Raw genomic sequence first — 21,325 nt, 5'->3', positions numbered from 1 at the left:
GACATATGCACCTCTAGAACCTTAAAAAATCAGCGACAATTTTGTTGACATACATCACCAATGATTACATTCGCTGTTGGTTTTCAGAGGCCAGTTCCTGGCGGAGGTGCGGCGCGTGATGGGCGTGCCGCCGTGGCTGCTCTGGGCGGAGGCGCGGCGGTCCAAGCCCCTGCATAGCGGGGCTTGTCTCCAACTGCTGCTGCACTTCTCAGGGCCTAATGCAGCGCGTCTAGAACAGGACTTCACCAGGTAAAGAGTTACAAAGCTCGACGCAAAGCAGGTGGTGATGACGCTGCGGGCATCTGTATTTCACTACAAAAGAGACAGCTCTTACATTACTTCTAATAGAGCATCGTAACGCTTTATCTGAGTCATATTACTCTCCTAAATTTAGTGACTTTTGAGCAAAATCCTGCGTTTTCGGTTTTCTCTATTTACTAAAAATTATTTTATAGCACATAGGGAATGAGCTCCTGATCTTCCGGTATATTTCTTTCTACAAGAAAGATCGAACGAAGAACTTAAAATTCAGGGTAATAATTGTAAAAACTCTTAGCACTTACACTATTTGCATTTGCTTGCAGGTTACTAGCGACGGGTCGTCTGGACTCGCCCAGCATCTTCATCCCGGGGCACGTGGACTCCAAGCGGAAACGGACAACGTCATATAGACAGTGCGGCGTCGCTGATCCTACTGACAAACGTTCGTGGTTTCATTTTGTCTTACTTTCGTAGTCGTGATATCGGCTCACAAAAAGGTGGACTGACGATTAAAGTAAAAGTAACTGGCGAATTTGATGGTCAGCTTCGCTGAAATCCCTTCAATTCCACATTGATCCCATCATTGGAAATGATTTTTGTTAAATTGATTTCTCAAGTCATATAGACATAAACAACAAATATGAATTATGAATGTTTGAGGTAAATATCCGACCATAAAAACCATTTTATGTTGACGTGTCGTATCGTGGCCATGTTTGGGCTATTTAAATCTGTGCACACAATATAATATTTTTTTTTTTGTTGAATTTGAAAATTAATAACGCGAGAATATGGTAAAAGATTGAATGAGTTCTTCAATGGCTATTACGGCTGATAGGAAATGTCCGCCTGGCGCCTGGTGGGGCAGTATTATTGACTTTAAGGGCATTATTAACCTGTTTTAAAATAGTATTTTATGCAACAGTTGTATAAGAAGGGTCAAAAAAGGTGAGTGGCGTGAGTTACAATGTTCGCCTACGCCTTCGGAATACGCCACGAGCATTTTTTGACCTACTTATACAACGTTGCAAACAATACTTTTCCTACGAGTCAACAAAAATAAATCTTAATTTAGGTAAACAAAGCAAAAGTGTATAGCCAAGATACACGAGCATACCATAATACGCGCCCGGCCGGTCAGCGACACCTTCTCTTAACTCATGAGGCCCTAGCTGGTACTTGCTCTTTGGTAAATTTAATTTTTGGACAGTTTTTTCTCGATTTTGGCCACAGAAGCCTATGGAGACTAACAAGCAACGCTAAGCGGTCTTCGTAGTCTATGGGTGTTGCTATATTACGGGTGTCACATGCGTGTTTCTGACTTATGAAGCAATTGTTTCTACTATGTAATAGATTTGATTTTATTAGGTTGGTAGCCATTAATCGCAACAACGTTATAGCGATTTTAAAGCACAAGTGCTGTTATGATTATGAGGAACAGACAATTTAGACTTTTCTTGAAACCTTTTATGTATGTTCTTATATTCGTGTTAATAAATGTATCAATGACAGATAACAGTAGAGGAGTAGGAAAAGTAACTTAAATTGTTTTCGTTAAACTGTAGTGTACGTTTTGATGAATAGTCGTACGAATAAGATCAATTGATTGATTGTTTGCTTGGTGGTTGTTTGTTGCAGAGCGGCCGCTGTTCGCGCCTCGCCCGTCGCGCGCGCACGTGACGTCACGGCCCGCGCTCGCCGTCTGCTCCGTGCTGTTATTGTTTAACTTATTTATTTAATTATACTTTTAAACACTCATATTCCTTGTATTAATTTGAACCACCTCTGCCCGCGACTTTGCGGAAACATCGTTACCGTTAACCGCACCTCGTCTCTTTGTATGGTCACGTGTGAAAATATCGATACGAAAAAAGTGCCAAAAATATGTATACACGACTTTATTGCCCATATATTTTTGGCACTTTTTTCGTATCGATATTTGCAGACGTGACTGTACTAGGTACATTGCAAGTATTGCAACTCCTATTGCCCCCTCTTATACCATAAATTTCAAGATAAAAAGTATCTATCTAGATTCAAACATTATTGTACGTTCTGTAAGTTTGTTTATCTAAGTCGAATTTTCCACTCATTAATTCTAAGGTTAGCTAGAAGAGGTCCCTTATAGGGATAAGTTCGCCTTTGTACCCAAATTTGTGTAAATTCCATATGAATCTATATTTGTACAATATAGTGATTAAGATACACGACCAGCTAAAGATAAAAGATGACCAGCCCCCAAAAGATGAACATTTGGCTTTAAAATCGATATAATTAAATCGTGAATTACGAGTATTTTACGCACCTGAGGGTATTTTTTCTTAACGCGGCAACACTTTGCCGAGGTTAACATTCAAACTCCCAGACAACTGCTGTGCGTGTGGCTGAGAGCGGTCATCAAATGCGCGGTCCCCACCAAAATCACCATTTGTATGAAGATCTTAATAAGATTAGCGATTCAAAGTATAAGCTTATAATTGCGTATAAAATTGAATGATGTATCTACTTATATGATTCTACACAGAAAAGATTCTAGACTCATTCCTCTAACGTTTTCGTTATCAAGAATTGCATATTTTATCTTATTTTATTAAAATATTTGCATTTCAAGTTATGGTTCCAATATTGTATGCTTAAGCCAATAGATGAACGGCGGTCAACTTTTGGGCAAGGGCTTGTTTTTTCAAATGCTTGTATAAAATCTAATAGAAAAGGTAGACGCATAATCGATGTTTTAAATTGACTGCTGGCTAGTCCTTGATTTTTTTGACCAAAAGATTATATTATTAATTTCTCTTATATGTGCATAAAAATATTGCCGATTTTAAGAAAAATTGTGACATTCATAATATTAATACTAGAAATAAACATAAGCTCGCCGTGCCCTTCACTCGGCTCCATAAAATTAAAAAATCATTCATGGGTAATTGTGTGAGATTTTATAATAAACTTCCAAACCATATTACTGAGTTACCAATTAATAAATTTAAGAACCATGTAAAGCGTAAACTTATTTCTAAAGCTTATTATACCACACAAGACTACATGAATGATAAAACAACGTGGGATTAATTGTGATTCGAAATGATTAATTATTTATTATATTTGAATAATGATGATGAAATGGATATTCCAATGCATGTATTTCCTTTGTTGTTTTTATTATATTTGTTTGACATTTAGAATTTATTCTAGAAACAATCTAGACTAGTATTTTTTATACATTTTTTTTGTATGACTGTATTTTGTGAAAGTTTTAGTATTAAATTTGATCTATGAATTATATTCATTAGTATTATATATGGAATAATATTTACAACATCAATAAATTGCTCTGATAATTAGATTAAGATAATTATATGTAATACTGTCTTACTATTCATAAGTGCTTGTTGCTAGGCCTACATGAATAAAGTATATTTGAATTGAATTGAATTGAATTATTTAACCCAGTTATTTCGAGGTTTATTTTGGTATGGGCTGTTTAACTAAAAATCTTATCTCCAAAAGATGAACTATGATAATATACTAGTTCATCTTTTAGGCTCAATTGCAATATATGAATTTCACATTAATTTTGTTAGTTCATTTCTTCAATACCCAAATCCAAAACTTGAACCAAGTAATTTGAACGTTCATGTTTTGGGTAGCATTTTCAACACTGAACAAGTATAATTGTAAAAATAGTAAATTTTATATCTTTAATCTGTAGCTTAATTACTTTTTTATATTAGTTACAATAACAAAGGAGGGTGGTCAGATTGGCCTATTGACCAATAAGGACAAGCGATATTGGATAGCTTATTTAAAATTCTAAAACTTTTAATATGGCAGGTAATCCCAAATCTATGTGTGAAAAAAGTTATCGCTGCATAAAAATGTTTAATGATATGAAACGTTACTATGTACCTTTTTTGATACTAAGTTCCTATATCGCTTTAGACTGTGAAGGTTTTCTTACTGTCGATGATTTTGATTTTGTCTGGTTTGCACCTGATCTCCCAGCCGGGATCTATGACCTGCTTCGAGGGTTTAACAGGTGTCTCACTCTCAGCTGTCATTGGTTTGTCTTTAGAGGGCCCAGCTGTCGAAGGCTCCTTCGTCTCCGTTTCAGCCACCTGGGCTGGGGTTCTGGTAGGTACCCCGGCTTTCAGTGGCCGTTCTAGCTTCGATGGCTCCTCCACGGCCATGCCACTCCCTATCTGTTTCTCCCTCCTTTTATTATATTATATAGAAAAATCTTCGCTGGTCTCAGGTTTTGTCGAGCTGGTGCAGGTGGTGGTATGGTCAGGTGTGATAAATAAGAGTGGACTGTAGTATAGACGCTGGTTTACTTCCAAAATTACAAAAATACAAAAAGTGGCAAAGTTAATAGTCGTTGGGGAATCGGATAACAACCGTAAGTTTTAAAAGCTCTGTAAACTGTCAAAGTTTTTAATGTACAACTGCCATATTAAAATTTGAACAGAGATTTGAAACATTATTGAATTTATACATTTGAATGAATATTTTAATTACAAAATATGCAAACTGAATATAGTTAACCATGAGATTATTTGATAACATGAAATTAAAATTATATAAAAATTTACAAAGATGATTTTTATTACACTCCGTAATTAGTTGCGTTACAACGAACAAGGATCAAAAATGGGTGCATTTTTGAACGTTTCGCAACAGTTGCCATTCAGTTCCCACGAGTAACTAGGGATATAAAAGGTCCATTCCACGCAGAGCCCCGCTTGCGTAGACAAGGCTATATACAACGGGTTTCGCCCGGTACCCGAGGCCTATCGTTCGCGACTGAGCTCCCTCTCAGCCTTGCATCCATCTGCATGATGAGTCACACCTTGGATTAGGGTTTTTGGGGTCGAGGTTGTCTCCTCCAAGAAAGGGGGGATATTTATAAGAGGATCAAGATGGGAAGGGGGGTTGGGAGGGTTGGTCTAGGTAAGGTTTATTAGGAAGATTGGGGGTATAAAGGGGGAAGGGATAAATGGGTCGTTTTCATGGCCCTCTTCCTCCGAGCTTACCCACGCAGGACAACTTTCCGCTGAATCGACTTTGGTTCCTTGACGTCGTCTCCCATCATCCGGTCCGAGAACAAGTCTCCTACCGAATTCCAGAAGAGTAACGTCTGGTTCCCTAGTCGATTCGTCATAAATATGTCCACGTGAGGCGGCGGCTGAAAGAGTGCCATGCTAAGACCAACTTAAACCCTATATATATCAGTAAAAAAATTCTTATTGAGGGGATGTTTTTATTTTGCCATAACTTGTTTCACACAGCGATTTAAGATTTCCCGCCATACAAAAAGTTTTAGAATATGAAAAAACCTTTTAAATGACACATATGGCTTGTCATTATTGGTTTTTAGGCCAGAGTCCATATGAATCTGGGCATCCTCCTTTAAAATCGTTAAAATTTATTTGAGGATCATATTTTCCTCTTAGAGCAAAATTCCACCTAGGGCATTGTTTTTCTAAGGAACACAGGTGCTAATTTCGAAAATTTTAAATATAGTGAAAAAATATTAATTGAGCTCGGATGAGCAAGAGCCTATGGTAAGTGACTAAATATCCATCAGGTATGACACCTTTTTTCTTGTGGCACAAATAATCCTCTCTCTGGCACAAAGAATTTAAACGGAGATTTTATAGACCACTTTTTTCGCTGCCGATTATAATTGCTCAGTGGGCAGAATTTAGCAAAAGAGGCAAAGGTACACTCTATCTGTTGTTCATCTATTGACATCATGTCGTTCAATATTAAGGTACTTGATTTTAGTTATATACTGGGTCATCTTTTGGGGTCAAAACGTTCAGAGATAGGGCACCGTGTTCATCTTCTGGGCAAATTGCCTTATTTTATCATATAATATTTTTTACAAAAATACTGAATTTAATATGAGCATTTGGAATAATTAATTCTAATCTAGATTATATGCTGAATCATATAAAAAAATCAAAGTTGTTAAAAATAAGTTACAACATATGTAAAAAATAATAAAATAAAGTTGGGGTAGTCGCTTAACTGTTTATCTTTTAGTGATTTCACCCTACTACTAATACTACTACTGAGACAAACAGAAGACAAGACGAAGAAGAGAGGTCATTCTCCTTGAGATTGAACCTTTCCTACAGGCTGACGCAACTAGGAACAAAATAAGTTTTGTATGGAACTTGTTTCGCAAATCTTTGCCAACGAAGAAAAATAAAACGTCAGTGCTATTTATTCTGTCAAGTTTACATCAAGTCAACTGTCAGCCTAATTGTTTTGTTAGTTAGGAAGGCTTCAATGTTTTGTTCGGGTATTTCGTGCAATTTCTTTATTATTTAGTGAAAATATCGAAAATAGTGAACCGTGATCAGAGTAAAGAACGAGTTTGTTACAACGCCACCGAGAAAACGGTTTACTAAGTGTGAAATATGTGGCAAGCGAGCCACTCGAGAAAATCACGAAAAAAGGGATTTTATGGCGAAATTTCCCTAGGATAAAGACCGGTAGGTATTGCTTTAGATACTTTTGACCTTATTTTGGTGCAGCAGGCTTTAAACACATCGAAAATTTGATATTTTATATTATTTTTAGTTGTGAACTAGGGATGTACTAAAACTATCGATAATTGTATGTTTATTTGTATATCAGTGTAAGTAATTAAATAAAATATGTGAAATTTCCTGAGAACTTGCATGCAATATGACACAAAATTAATTCGTCGAAGATTTTCAGTGGAAAATTATTGGTCATTATTTAACATATTTGATTTGATTTATAGATGCATATTAGCGCTAAATAATCAGTTGATCATCTCATTAGCAAACACTTGGAATATAAACTGTACATAACCAAGGCTGTATGTTTTCAGATGCAGGCAGTGGGTTAAATTTGTTGGGAACGAAGACCTGATACATCTTCCCATAGAAAAGTTACATTTATTGAAACATGTATCTGCAGATCATTTTGAAAATAGTGCTTTTAATAAAAAAAAATTGAGAAAAAAGTGAAGGATTTTACAAGTACAATCTGAGTGTAATGAGGTATTCTAAAATAGAATCCTAGCGTAGTGAGGGATTCAAGTGTTAACGCCTATGGGTGGTATTCCACCTATGCAATTTCTTTGTCCAATGTGTATTGCGTCTCACATTTTGATTACTGACAGAGTGAGACGCAATGACATTGGACCAAGAAATTGGATAGGTGGAATACCACCCTAAGGTGGAAATATTTTTGCTACCACGTGATAAATTTACATACTGCTTTTCACATCACCTATGAGGAAATTATTATGGTACAAATAAGTAAACAAATAAATAAATTTAATTGATGGTAATTAAATTAAATAATTTTACCTAAGAAGTATGCAAAAAGAGGAAAAAAGTGATCCCTCTTAGTAGGGAAAAAAAGTGCTACTTTGATCCTTCCTAGTGGTGAAGAACAACAAGGTGTTCTAAAAAAAATCGAGTCCACATTAAGCTCGACCACGTATTAGTCCACTCAGAACTATCCACTATATAAAATACAACTTAAATGTGGACTCGATCCTAACTTGATTTCGACTACAAAATTTGTAGACAAGAGTCTATATTTCAACCCTCCCCATTTTATCGATATCGATAAGAAACGCAAGCGTGTAGCGTACTACACTATTTAAATTGCTTATGTTGGTACTATGGTTCTTTGACAGTTCTTTGTCGTACATTTTGGTAATGATTTGCGAAACAAAGGGATTCCACTCGCTAGTATGGAAGTCCCGTCTCTTAAAACGTAGTGATTATATGCTCTTTGCTTTCCTACACCAACTTATGCCACTGTTTGGCCCTATAGTAGATAATGTCTTGGCCAAAATATAAAACAAATATATCCGAGAAGAGCGGAAACCCCGTAGTCTCATATTAATTAATGTTAATGGTCTGTTTCCATGTAACTAGGCTTAGGCCAGTATGCATACACGTCTTATTGATAGAATTAGCAACGTTAAAAACTGTGGATATATATATTACCTACTTCGTACCATGTAATACATGCCACGGGGCTAGCAATAAATCAATAACTGCAAGGTCGCCCGGGACCCGAAAGTGCGTAGGGGTGATGCACCCCGCGCCCTGCACGTCGCTTCGCCCGCCCTGCACCTCGCCCCGTCCGCCCTGAACCTAGTCCGCCCGCCCTGCAGTTTCAATTCCGGGAATCAGTGCCGCAGAGCGGCGTCATAGTTTAAAATTAGAACCAGTATTATATTATTGCACACAATATAAAATACAAGTCATTCTTAAGCAATGCATGTTGTTGAACTTTCCCCTAACTTTATAGTTCAGAGCAGTAATTTATTATTGTAATTTAGCAGTCATTCCTATACACAACAGTACGTTGTGTATTTGTGTAGTTAAAAAAAAGTAATCAGATGCAAATTTTGCTGCTCCTTATGTTAGCTGGTAGAATAGACTTTTAAATGATTATTTTGAATGTTTTTTTTTAATTACGTTTATTTGGATTTGATTACTTCGTTTTTTTTTGTATTTCATAGTTAGTATTTTCCTCGCGTTGTAGTAAAAAAAATTGTGTTTCAGTCGGAGGCACAATTTGTTTAACCCTCGTGCGTTGAAAGTTGAAACCCTCGCAACGCTCCACTCCACTTCTGTAACCACTCGCTACGCTAGTGGTTATATTTTGGAATCTTTCGCTTGCTCGGTTACCAATATTAGCACGAGCGCTTAAACGACAACTTTGCCCCCCAGTAAAAGAAATAACTATTGTTACTCACATATTAAATACGTTACAGATTAAATACGTTACGTACAATCTAATAAGTACTTAAATGAAGCAAAAATTTCTTTTACGGAATTTTAAAACCACATTGGGACATCAGTGATAAAAAATCTAAAACTATGAAAGATACGGTCATATTATTAGGAGCCTCGAGGACTATTTCAGAAATAATAAAACTGCATAAAAATATATTTAAATACTTATTCTTCAACTTCATACTCAAACTAAGCATGGCCTTATATAACGAGCCCTCAGTCGTTGTATGTTTAAGCTACACTAGTTTAGAAGTCTGCTGGGTATACAGGTACCTACTGGACGTGAGACGACTCACAGGACACGTGTACCTATCGTGCCCTTCCATGCAGCATGCAGTATTCATTCTAGAAATCAGTTCCCAGGGTTTTCTAGGTCTAAAGTAAATGCTAGCATGGGACAATGGCATGCACTCCGTGCGCAGACTCCCGCCCGCTCTTCATACCGACCTGTAGTTGGAGTCAGTGCTTCATTCAGTCATTCCGGGATTAGTGCTGCAAGGTGGTGTGCGAGGGAATAGGGTGAGATGCACTTCATGCACTACCTGCGCAACAGGCGCGCCGCTCCTGCCGCCCGTCCTACACATTCCCTCCCCGCGCCCTGCAGATACTTCTTGGAATATGTACCGCAGGGGCTCACAGTTTGGATACAGGAGGTCTAAGCAATTGTTCTTTACCGTTACATGGACGCCAACTTCTGTGTATTATACATAGGTACTCGAACATTTAGACCCTATTATGGGTTAAATTAATTTTTAACTTACAACAAATAATTATGATTTTACTCTACACTGTTATGTGCTCATAATATGTGAATACAGCAAGTGATGTGAAATAGTACATTTCGATGCTAGTGTGGAAAGTATGTCATTACTTCACGAGTACCGTGATATCTTGCCACGAGCCGGTAGGCAGGCTCGGGACGAGTGAAGAATGACATTTCCGCACGTGTAGGTTTTTATGTTCATACGACTTTTAAAAGAAACTACGTAAAGTAGCACTTTTTGAGCAACTGTATTAAAAAAATATTGATGCCCAGCTCTGGCCGAGTCTGGGTGTACGTGCGTGGGACGAGAGTGCCAGGAACAGGGTGGCATGCACCCAGTGCACTACATTTGCGCAGCTTCCCGTCCGCTCTTCGCCTCACGCCGCCCTTCAGTTTCAATAATCAGTGCCGCCGGGCGCCGTCACAGTGTACACATGCCAGGCAGTTATCCGACGTTGTCAGCGTCATGGAACTTATGAGAGTTAGCTAGAGGTCAGATTAAAGGATGACTCAAGCTAGACTAGGCCGGGGCCGGGCCGGAGCGTCCGGCGCTTGTAAGCCTTTTACTTTGTTTGAGTTAAATGTCAACACTCAACAGTTACGCTGATCATAATGAAATAAAAATCATCTATTTCAGAATAAAGACAGAAATAACTAAAACTAAAAACTAAACAGTGACAGCATGCAGTCTCTGCCAATGATTGAGCATGGGGCCATTTTCGCGTTCCATAAACCCTCTCAGAATGCTGTTGGGGCTGCCGCGCAGGCGATGCATCAGTGAGGCGCACCTCTTGCGCATTATCGCCGCAAAGCTGTCAATTTGTGCATCCGTAAACATACCAGAGGCACTGCAAAATCGCGGCAACCCCATCAACACCTGAAACGCGTTATTATATTGGACACGTAGGCCGTTGTATGCCTTCTGCGTATAGTTAGTCCACAGCCTTAATACAGCTTATGATTTTTATATACCTCGGTGGAACGAGGGGAACAGGACGCAGGGTAGTGATAGCGACCGAGTGGAGAAGGTCGGAGGGGCGGAGGGAGCAACAATGAAGAGGAGCGCAGGTTGCGGGAGGCAGGGTAATGATGCCGACGGCGACGGCGAGGCAAGGCTCCGCGGAGATTGCGGGGGCGGCTTTGCTTGCAGGACGCGTCATGTTTTATTTTTAGTTTATTTATCTCTCAATACAATGTTCAAAGATAATGCAAAAGGATACATAAGCAATTACTTATCGTATAGTGATCGTCGGATACAATGTGAAATTTAATATTATTACAATGGTATATAAAATCTATCATATAATATTTGCCATATCAAAATGTCAAAAATAATTAATAGGAATAAAAAACTGAAATTAAACCATGATACTACAGAGTATCTATCAATGAATAAGTTAAATATGATATTCAAACAATGATGTCAAGTAGAAAATAAAATAAAGAATGTCAACTGAAAACAAAAACCTTAAAATAAATCACAATAACAATATACATTGGAAATTACAATATATACAATACAATATATAATTACAATATATTAGAAATTACATGTATATGTGCATTGATTTATTGGTTGAAGTACATTACAGACCTTCCCTCGTCCTTTGTTACTCACGAAATCACGAATTTCTGTGTTCTCCTCGCGTCACGAAGTTATAACCTACACTTTTTACTTTACTCTCATTCATTCTTTATTTTAAAATTATGGCTTCAGTCCAGTGGGAGTGGGACTATTGCGCCAGTATCAAGGTATTACGAGCTTTAAATACGATTAACTCTACACGATAGTCAAAATATGTGGCTTGGCCGTTTGGTTACAATGCACTAATGTAGGAACTTATAAAAACTTATAAATTGTGACACTTTTAAACTTCTTTGTTGCGGTTATTTTATACATATAGCGTAATCAAACTAGTTTTCATAGAACAATATGACGTGACGACAAGGAATGTTGTATGTTAATGTTATTTTTACCTATGTATTACTAATGTAGGAACCTATAATGAACTGTGTTTTTTTTTACCTTACGCCCATGTGACACTGGCGAAACGGCCAAGCCACATATTTTGTACTAACGTGTAGAGTTTGTGAAGTTAGGGCCAGTAGAGTTAGAAGCTTGGTTCTAAAAGAGATCTGATAACTTTTGGACAGTCCGAGCCATATGGTTTCGTCTTGGCAACATTTTACATGAAAATGTTTTTGCTGGGATTTCACTTCTTTTTGTAAGTTGCTTATGACAATCTTCTATCCCCTAATTTAAAGGGTGAGGGGTGATTTACTAAAAATCCTGAACTAAGTATTTTATTATTTATAACAAGGAGTACATTTTCAGACCTCTAGCATGAACATGCAAATCAGGTGGTCCTATGTTCGAGTATCGGAAAAGACCGTTACTTGTGTGTGATGAGCTGTGATATTTGTTATGGACATAGATAAATAATTACGACCGTTTCCAATGTATTTAGGTATCTATTTATTTACCACCTACACTTCCTTAGTAAGGAATACTTTAGAATACTGTTCAAGTGTATGGAATCCTCAGTATAAATGCCACGAAGATAGAAAAAAAATAATTAAGAAACAATTTCTATTTTTCTTATCCATAAATCAAAAGAAACTCCGTTCTCTTCCGACATACGAGGATCGACTAATTTTTTTCAAATTATCTCCCTTAGTGAAGCGCCGGTGGATTGCAGATCAACTCTTGCTACACAAAATATTAAACGGAATCATTGAATCTTCCGAACTTATAGGTAAAATAAGATTTTCCGTGCCAAGGCCAAACTCTCGTAGAATTAACTTCTGACCTTTCGCTCTTAAAACTATAATAAATAAAATAAATAATAAATATTATAGGACATTATTACACAAATTGACTAAGGCCCACAGTAAGCTCAATAAGGCTTGTGTTGAGGGTACTTAGACAACGATATATATAATATATAAATATTTATAAATACTTAAATACATAGAAAACAGCCATGACTCAGGAACAAATATCCGTGCTCATCACACGAATAAATGCCCAAACCAGGATTTGAACCCAGGACCATCGGCTTCATAGGCGGGATCACTACCCACTAGGCCAGACCGGTCGTCGAAACTTACCGAACCAACCTCGGATCTCACGGCACCATACCTAGAATATGTAGGGAACATAACAAGTCATTTAAAGCCTCCCGAGTCGACATATTATCTTTAAGTCAAAGTAGTTATAAGAATTATTTGTAAAAAAATGCTATAGTATAAAAACACTACCTGCATGTAAACGAAGTACTAAATTTAACGATAAGTATTTCATTTTACTTTATACTTTAGGTCTTAATTGATTAAATATATAATCAAGCATTAACGCACCTATAATTGGATGGACACTTACTCATGTATTTTTGGGGTTTTATCTGTATTTTTTGTAGTGTTGTATCTGTTGGTAAACCTTGAATAAATAAATAAAAAATACATATACCGTCGTCTCATATCCACAATACATATCTTACAATTAATTGTTACAGGTTAATTTGTCTCATATTTTTGGATTCCATTTCATTAGGTCCATAATTATTAGGCCGGCCAGTTCCTTTTGATTGTGTAGCTCTACCTGATATAACAATAATAATCAATAATGCAATACGAATGTGATTGTTTCAATGAAGTTATTATCGTATAGATAGATAGATAGATAGATTTTATTTGGTATTAATCATACACTGTCACATTAGGTACAATTTAGGCACAATTAATTTCAAAATTATTATAAATTAAAATACATGTCAACTAATTATTCCAATTCGCGTAAATATTAATGATAACGATTTTAAAATTCTAATGTATTAGGAAAATAATAAAATATAATTCAAATTAACTATTTACAATTAGGCACCATATAAATAATCACAATTACATTAGAATAAAAACATTTATCAGAATAAACTATAAAAGAACATGTTTGATATGGTAACGGGGATTTGGACGGAATTCATTCATCCAGGAACTCATTTACCGAATAGTAGGCCTTCATTATGCAATAATTCTTAAGTTTAGAAACAAAAGCAGAATCTGGGTCAACGGTTCTGATTGGCTCGGGTATTTTATTATAAATCTTAGCACCCATTACACCAAGAGACTTACCAGTTTTTATAAGCCTATGTGCAGGGACAGCCAGCGCCGGCTTTTTCCTTTATACATTTGGACAAGTGAACACTCTTACGTAAACAAAATGAAATGTGCAGATGTTGACGTATATCTGTAGCTACTTACTGCAGTTGTGTTCTATTGATACACAGGACTATTTTTAACCAAAAATGTATAATAGTATTTGTGATGTGATTATTGTGATTAAGTTTGAAATCACTTCTGATGAAAAATATTCTTAATTCCTTATCTATGGTCGCGACCTCAAGATGGCGGGCGGCGCGACGCATGCGCGGTGGCGGCGCAGCGATCGATCGCGCGACTCACCCAGAGAGCAAGCACCCAGTCAAGTGAACTGGAACGCGATGTGGTGCTTAGTGCTCGTGTTATCCCTAGCCGGGCATAGCCTGGCTAATCTTGAAGGCCCTTTCCTCTTCTTCGGGCCGCAATCGCTGGAGCAGTACCGTCGGCCAGCGCTCCAAGCGCTCACGCAAGATGAGTTGACTCGCTTGTACGCGCAGCAGCCGTGTGTGGTGGTGTTCAACAGCCAGGACGGCGGCGGCGCGAGGGCCGAGCTGCCGAGACTTAGGACTGCGTTGAGACACCGCCCTGTGTTGGCACTGCCGCAGGCCTTCCTTGACGTGCATCCCGACTATGTTAGCAACGAAACCCAGGTAAGGGGTGGCAGCATGACCTACACAATAAGGCTTTCTCTCCCGCGACACTTATATAGGTATAAATAAACTTGTTAGATCCTCATTGAAAAGTGTGATGATAATCTTAAACCTGTTATGTAACAGTGGCCTATATCTAGCTGTCAGTTTGACAGTTATAGCGGTCGCATATAGTTGTTTGTAAACACTGTAACTGTATCTACCAATCGATGTTTTCATTAGGTACTGGCAGGGTATAGGTACTAAGTAACAAATAAAAAAAACATTTTTTTTACGATTTATCCATTGTATTCGAAATTAGGATAAAATTACCTAACAGCTGCAGAAAGAGGTGACCCCCCCCCCCCCCCTGCCCAGACTGATTGTATGCAGGGGGGCTACCTCTCTCTGCATCTGGCTTACATGACGATACAACTGTGAAAAGTGCGAGTGGCGACAAATTAAAACACGAACGAAGTTTTGGAGTGTGTTTTAAATCGACATGAGTTTTGCGAATTACTTATTTGCACGTGTACCTATCGTACAACGTTTTACAGTACATATGGCCCTTAACATTTTACGGCATAGGCCGAGTCGTATGGTTTCGTCTTGGCAACATTTTTCATGAAAATGTTTTTGGTGGGATTTCAGTTCAAAGTTTTAGAAATTTTGTTGTTGTTTGTGTACTAATACTAGCTTACATACCAAATTTCAACTTTCTAGGACTTTTGATGATTATCAAGTGAACGAGTGAGTCGGCGACGAAATCGGGGTTTTTTTAGATATCAATCAAATCTAACGTATTATATTATTATTACTTTGAATTACACTAAACTATATAACTACTTATACTAAAATTAAAAAGGCATAATTTAAACTCTTAATATAAGTTCTGTTTTAAATAACTTTAAATCGTTAGTTGTTAAGTATATTTATAATCGGTGAAATAGGAAAATTAGAGCAACTTTTATTGTTAGCAACTAGCGAGAATTCCGTTCATATAATTCAATAATCTTTCACAGTATAAGATCAAAATATTTATCTTTAAAGTAATCTCTAACTGCGGTATTTAGGAACATGTTCCAATGTGGTTGTTCAGAGTGGAGCCATTATTTGGATGGGCTCAGCCCGCGTAGCCAACGTGCATATCGTTCCCGCTCCGTGGCGAACGAAACGCAACTGTCATAGTCGCACTAATATGGAAGAGTGATAGAGAGAGATGACTACGCTACGCTACGGAGCGTTAACGATTGTAACGTTGGCTACGCGGCCAACTACGACTAGTTGCAGACATGGCAGAATTGGCCGTGTTAAATGCGCACTAAAAGAATTTCATTTCTTGTTGTTGTTAAACTTTAGGCTGAACTATCATATTTAGAGGTCAATTCGTCAAAATGAGGTAATTGTGTAATGATTCTCTCGTGCGCCTCAAATGTAGGATTCAAATACGTACAAATAACACAAAATGTAAAAAAACCGGTCAAGTGCGAGTCGGACTCGCGCACGAAGGGTTCCGTACCATTATTGATAAAAACTGCAAAAAAATATATGGAAATTTCAACTGTCTAGCTATCACGGTTCATGATAGATACAGCCTGGCGACAGACGGACGGACGGACGGACGGACAGCGAAGTTTCAGTAATAGGGTCCCGTATGACCCTTTGGGTACGGAACCCTAAAAAATGAAGTAAAAATACTTTTCAAACTATAGACACGTTAAGTAGGTACTACTCTGGATAAAGTTCAAAGCAGACATGGTGGCTTACATAAATTTGCACAATTTATCAGCAAATATGTCCGCCTCCGGGACCTGCGTTCAGCACGTTATTATTATTATGAGATAAATAGCTCATGGCATGCAATATCGGATGGTTTCCAGTTCCGGAACAGATTTATTGGGTTCCATTTCCGGAATTCCGGAACCAGTTTCGGAATTAGGCTTCATTCTATTTTTATTCGATCGTTTAGTAAAAAAACAACAAAATATCTTAAATTCTCATACTTTATGTTTATTAAAGGAAGTACTTAAGTAATACGTCATTTCATACATATTTAAATATTTCATTTGAAGTACATTTCATGCAGAAATGTCAACAAATGAGTTGTGCCGTCTTTTCACCTCCTATTTAAGCCCGAGACATGTCAAACGCCTATTTCTATGATTTAAGAAACTTATTAGTATTGTAACTTTTATTCGATCGGCATCCGATATATCCTAGGTTTTACCGTACTTCGGGCTTTTACAGTAACATATATATGATACGGCGTATTTATTTGGGGAACCTGCGGTGGCTAGTTAGCCCTTCGATGCCTAATTGGACGACCGGTCTGACCGGTAGTGACCCTGCCTATGAAGCAGATAGTCCCGGGTTCGAATCTTGGTAAGGCATTTATTTGTAAGATGAACGCAGATATTTGTTCCTGAGTCATGGGTGTTTTATATGTATTAATAAAAAAATAAAAAAAAGCCTTTTATTTCTCGCAGGTGCTTAATTAACAATTATAATTAGTGAAAGCAATACACCTAATTTCTATGTAAGAATGTAATTATCTATGTACGTATGTATATCGTCACCTAGTACCTATAGTACAAGCTTTGCTTAGTTTGGGGCTAGGTCGATCAACCAACAATTGTTGAATATAACAACGGCCTTTGTTCGATGTTCGAATCCTTGATAGACATCGCGCCGAGGTCTAACAGTTAAATCAAGCTTCCAGCCCAGTCGAAATCCCAGAAGCTATATTTAGGTCCAAAGGGAGGCTGCACACCCCCACTGCACTGCCGACCTGTTGGACGCCGATCGATGCAGCTTCCCCCCTCCATTTCCCTTTCCCTGCAACGCCTACTTGTTGCAGTGGAAAGGGTCGGTCGGTGAAACCCCCCACCCCCCTCTCACTGCACAGCCGACCTGTTGAATATGCCGATCGATGCAGCCGATATTACTCCCACGAGACTCCCAAACGCTCCTGATTCTAGCTCTAGGGTAGGGGGAAGGAGGGTCTGGGGTATAAATTGCATCTGCTAGCTCGCATCCCTGTCAGTCGAGGTTAATCCGTTCAACACCTCTGGATCTTCGCCTGGCCATGCCATGGTCAGTAATTTGTCGTAATACTACTGTATATCCTTTGTGTTTTGTTGTGGTGCGTTGTGTGACTTGTGTTTGTGTGCAGGTCCTTACGCTCCAGGGGCCGTGGTCGGAGCGCGATGCGCAGATGACGGAGACCTTCGCCCGTCTCCAGGATATCTACGGAGATGGGCAAGTTCTTGGAATCCTTGGTGGGTACTTCCAAGCTTAAATTTTTCTTTGACACCGGTTTGAGAAAAAATCAGTCTCGATCCTTAAGATTTCTCTAAATAAATTACTAAGTATATTTCTGTGGAAAAACCCTGTTCCAATATCTGATTTTACATTTTCTTTGATTTAATGTCAGTAAAGAAGTGGTTTGTTTCAGGCAACTCTGTGTCCCAGAGTGGTCCGTCGGACTACGGCGAGGAGTGGCGTGCCAAGCGCGCGGCCGAAGAGCCCAGCTCTTCACCGACGCCAGAGGATGAGCGTCCGCCACGCGCTATGCTGTCCGCAGCGCTGTTCAATGCGTCAGGTTTGTGACACAGAGAAATACCCCTTGCATTTCTTAGATGAATCAAATATTTTAGCAAACTCTAAGCTTTTCAATGACATCGTCTCCTTCCGTGTTTTCCGACACTAGGTAGTTAAACGAGCCAAATCATGGAGCCTACTCACGGAATTGTTTATCCATTTTTTTCTGAATCCACCACCTCCTCAGATCTTTCTCACCGAGGACTTCTGGTCTCTCGACATCAGATGATTGTCTTTGTCGTTATCAGGACAAGCAGGCAAAGGCGCGGGTGCGCTGGTGCGCTCGTCGGGCTGGCCGGAGCTGTCCTTGGCGGACGGCACTCGCGTGCGGCTTGACGCGCCAGTGGGCGAGCAGACGCTGAAGACCTCCCGTCTCTACACCTCACTCGTCGTCAACTTCGCCGACGACGCCAACCCACGCGACAAGGTAACCGATCACCGACTAATCTTGTCACTGGCGAAATTTTCTTAGTTTCTATACGACAGCAACTATTATCACTAAACTGCGAAGTACTGTTACTTTGCTGAGCGAATGCTAAATAATTGTTTGCGTATCAGGAGCACTCTTCGATTTTTTTAAACAACTTTTAGTAAATTATAGTTATGAGGGAAAGCAATTCATTTAATTTTATGACTTAATGCACGATAAATACCTATCAAAATTTTGCTTGTGATATCGCCATCGAGGAAGTCAAAGAGCGATCTCCTATTTTCATTCGATTAGTTTTCCTTGGAGTAAAAGTCCCAGCTCACCCTTGGATCGCGTTGACTGGCTTTCCCCTCCAGTCCACGCGATCCATGACGAGCCAGGATGTGGGGCGTCTGCGCAGATCACGCTAGACCTGACGTTCAAGCAAGCCGCGGGTTGGTGGGCGGCGGTGGGCGCCGAGGTGACGCGCCAGGGCAAGCAGTTCCACCTGCTGGCGCCCGCGGCGCCTGACGCGCCCGCCGCCGTGCTCGGCAAGGCGTACCGCTGCGGTCTGCCGCTGGTGTACCGCGGCGACGACGGCGCTACGCTCACTTTCCCGGACATACAGGTACTAATTTCAAAATTCAAAAACGCATGCTGCAACTGCTGCAAGTGGACCTTAAACGCTCTTTTATTTATATATATTTACAGTGACATCATAGTATAGTGACGACATGAAAAATACATCGCAGGATTGTAGTCGCAGTAATTGAATACAGTCAATAGCCAATACTCTGGTAAATTTAAATCTTGGGTCACTGCTATCTTCCAACCGCAGAACTCCCAATAGTGTTGGGTATTTCTCTAAACTCTAAAGCCATCATAGCTAGCATAACTTAACACCTGATACTCGAGCTTAATTGTCTAGGTTTTGGAACAGAACTGATTCCTATTACCTAAGTTTGATGGTAAATCTTGGTGGAGTTGATTTGATATGATGTGGTGTGGTTTCAGATGCAGCCCTATATGGACAGCACGGAGGAGTTTGCAGACGCCTTTGACTGCATAGGCTTCACCACCGCCCCTATCTGGTAAGTACCACTAGCTCTGGATTTTCTTAGCCTTAGGTATCATATTAGTTCTATTCCATACATACGCAGCTGGACGAGATAGCAACGCATAACTTGTTGTTGTAGGTCGGGGCTGATGGTAACGGCGATAATGCTGCTGGCGTTGGGCGGGTCGCTGTGTTTGATCCTCGACATCCGCACCATGGACCGCTTCGAGTCCAGCCGCGGCAAGCAGCTCACCATCACCGTCTCCGAGTAAACTGCCTCCAGCAGGGCACGCCGAGAACACAGCGCTACGCTCGCAAGTCACGTGCAAGAGTGTGGGTTCTGTGCCAAGGTTCGAACGATACAGTGCAGTGTGGACGTTAATATACGGCGCGTTGCGCCGCGCGCCACTGCGCTGCGCTCGAATCGGTTCTTGACGTTCTTCTGCAACTCACCTGGATTGACAACAACACCCAAAGATAATTTATCACATCAAACATCTGTCTATGTTTAATATAGGTAGTAATTTTTAATATCTACGCTAAACTTATTTTAGGTTCATAGTCTTAGGGAACGAAACTAAACTCTTTGAAGTCGCGTTGGTGTCACGGAGCCGGCACGCGGGCCCGCGGCGGGTCGTGTACCGGTCACGTGTGTTTCCGGGCGCGTTACAGACGGTGTAGCCATCATAGTGTAGCGGTGGTGTAGCCAACGTGTCCCCGTAGTGTAGCCGCGGTGCAAAGCCCGCTGCGCGCGGCGCTGCGTCCAGTGCGCACGCGTCATTGCGCGCCCGCCCCTCATCCAACAAAACCTAACATAAGAAAATTAATACAAGTAGCTTTATTTGACGTTCATAAGCGCATTCTAATATGGCTACTTGAAAAATAAACTATCTTTAAGTATCGTTCGTTCGTTGTCTGTTTCAGCTAACTTTCAGTGCAAATGAAACAGGTGCTATTGTTAAACTAGTTAATAAATTAATTATAAGGGATTCAGTTTTTTATTTTTTTCCCCTTGCCCATTTCAGATAGAAAACTGTTCAGGACATTATAGGACACAGGATAACTAATAGTATTTCATAGCTACACTCTCATTCCTTATAAAGTAGCTGTTCAAATTAAAAAAGAAATGAGCTAATTACGACCTGGAGTCGGGGCATGGCGTCGTGTCACAAAAAAGGCGTGGTTATTAAAATATGGCCTAAATCTGAAATAAAAGTAGAAAATTAACATGAAATTAAATCATACCTTGATATTTTAAAAATAGCTTGTGTCAAGACTCCCTGGCTACGAATCTATTTATTGACAATAACAATATACATAATGGATATATACAGATGATTACTATAACTAGCTTATATCTAAAATAGGCCCTTGAGGCATTGTACCAAGGAAATAGATTGGGTATATAGTTTCTAATGTTAGAAAGAGTTTTTTATCATATTTTTACATAAAAGCCCGTGTCAAAAATTCGGGGTATGAGTATAGGAGGATATCATACCTATCGACTAAGAGACAATGAATGAGCACTACCTGTAACTGTAAACTGACTGACACCAGTTTACACCGATTTAAACTGTGTAGTCCAACTTCGAACAAAAAAATTAGTGGCAGGCCGGTAGGCAGACAGGTAGATCGAATAACTAAAAC

At 39.3% G+C, this 21,325-nt stretch overlaps 1 protein-coding gene and 1 long non-coding RNA gene across 2 annotated transcripts in view; one reads left to right on the top strand and one right to left on the bottom strand.

Annotated features, from left to right (window-relative positions):
• LOC133529533 (uncharacterized) overlaps nt 1-20,667 on the top strand; it is a 45,707-nt gene extending 25,040 nt beyond the window's left edge. Inside the window, exons 18-26 of the mRNA XM_061867270.1 lie at nt 88-249; nt 585-707; nt 14,366-14,633; nt 17,785-17,890; nt 18,067-18,213; nt 18,461-18,639; nt 19,043-19,249; nt 19,636-19,712; nt 19,818-20,667. Of these exons, the coding sequence (XP_061723254.1) occupies nt 88-249; nt 585-707; nt 14,366-14,633; nt 17,785-17,890; nt 18,067-18,213; nt 18,461-18,639; nt 19,043-19,249; nt 19,636-19,712; nt 19,818-19,950 (1,402 nt within the window). The 3' untranslated portion in view covers nt 19,951-20,667. The remainder of the gene's footprint in view (nt 1-87; nt 250-584; nt 708-14,365; nt 14,634-17,784; nt 17,891-18,066; nt 18,214-18,460; nt 18,640-19,042; nt 19,250-19,635; nt 19,713-19,817) is intronic.
• LOC133529538 (uncharacterized) lies at nt 170-14,309 on the bottom strand. Its single transcript, XR_009801153.1, has 4 exons — nt 13,208-14,309; nt 12,937-12,967; nt 564-691; nt 170-312 (listed from the first exon to the last, which is right to left on the bottom strand). It is a non-coding gene; the product is annotated as an uncharacterized LOC133529538 (long non-coding RNA).
• Nucleotides 20,668-21,325: the final 658 nt, after the last annotated feature.

Source organism: Cydia pomonella, chromosome 21 (assembly GCF_033807575.1).
Source record: "Cydia pomonella isolate Wapato2018A chromosome 21, ilCydPomo1, whole genome shotgun sequence".
Taxonomy (NCBI): Eukaryota; Metazoa; Arthropoda; class Insecta; order Lepidoptera; family Tortricidae; genus Cydia; species Cydia pomonella.
The sequence above is the reverse complement of the archived record's forward strand: the minus strand, read 5'-3'. Positions and strand labels throughout refer to the sequence as shown.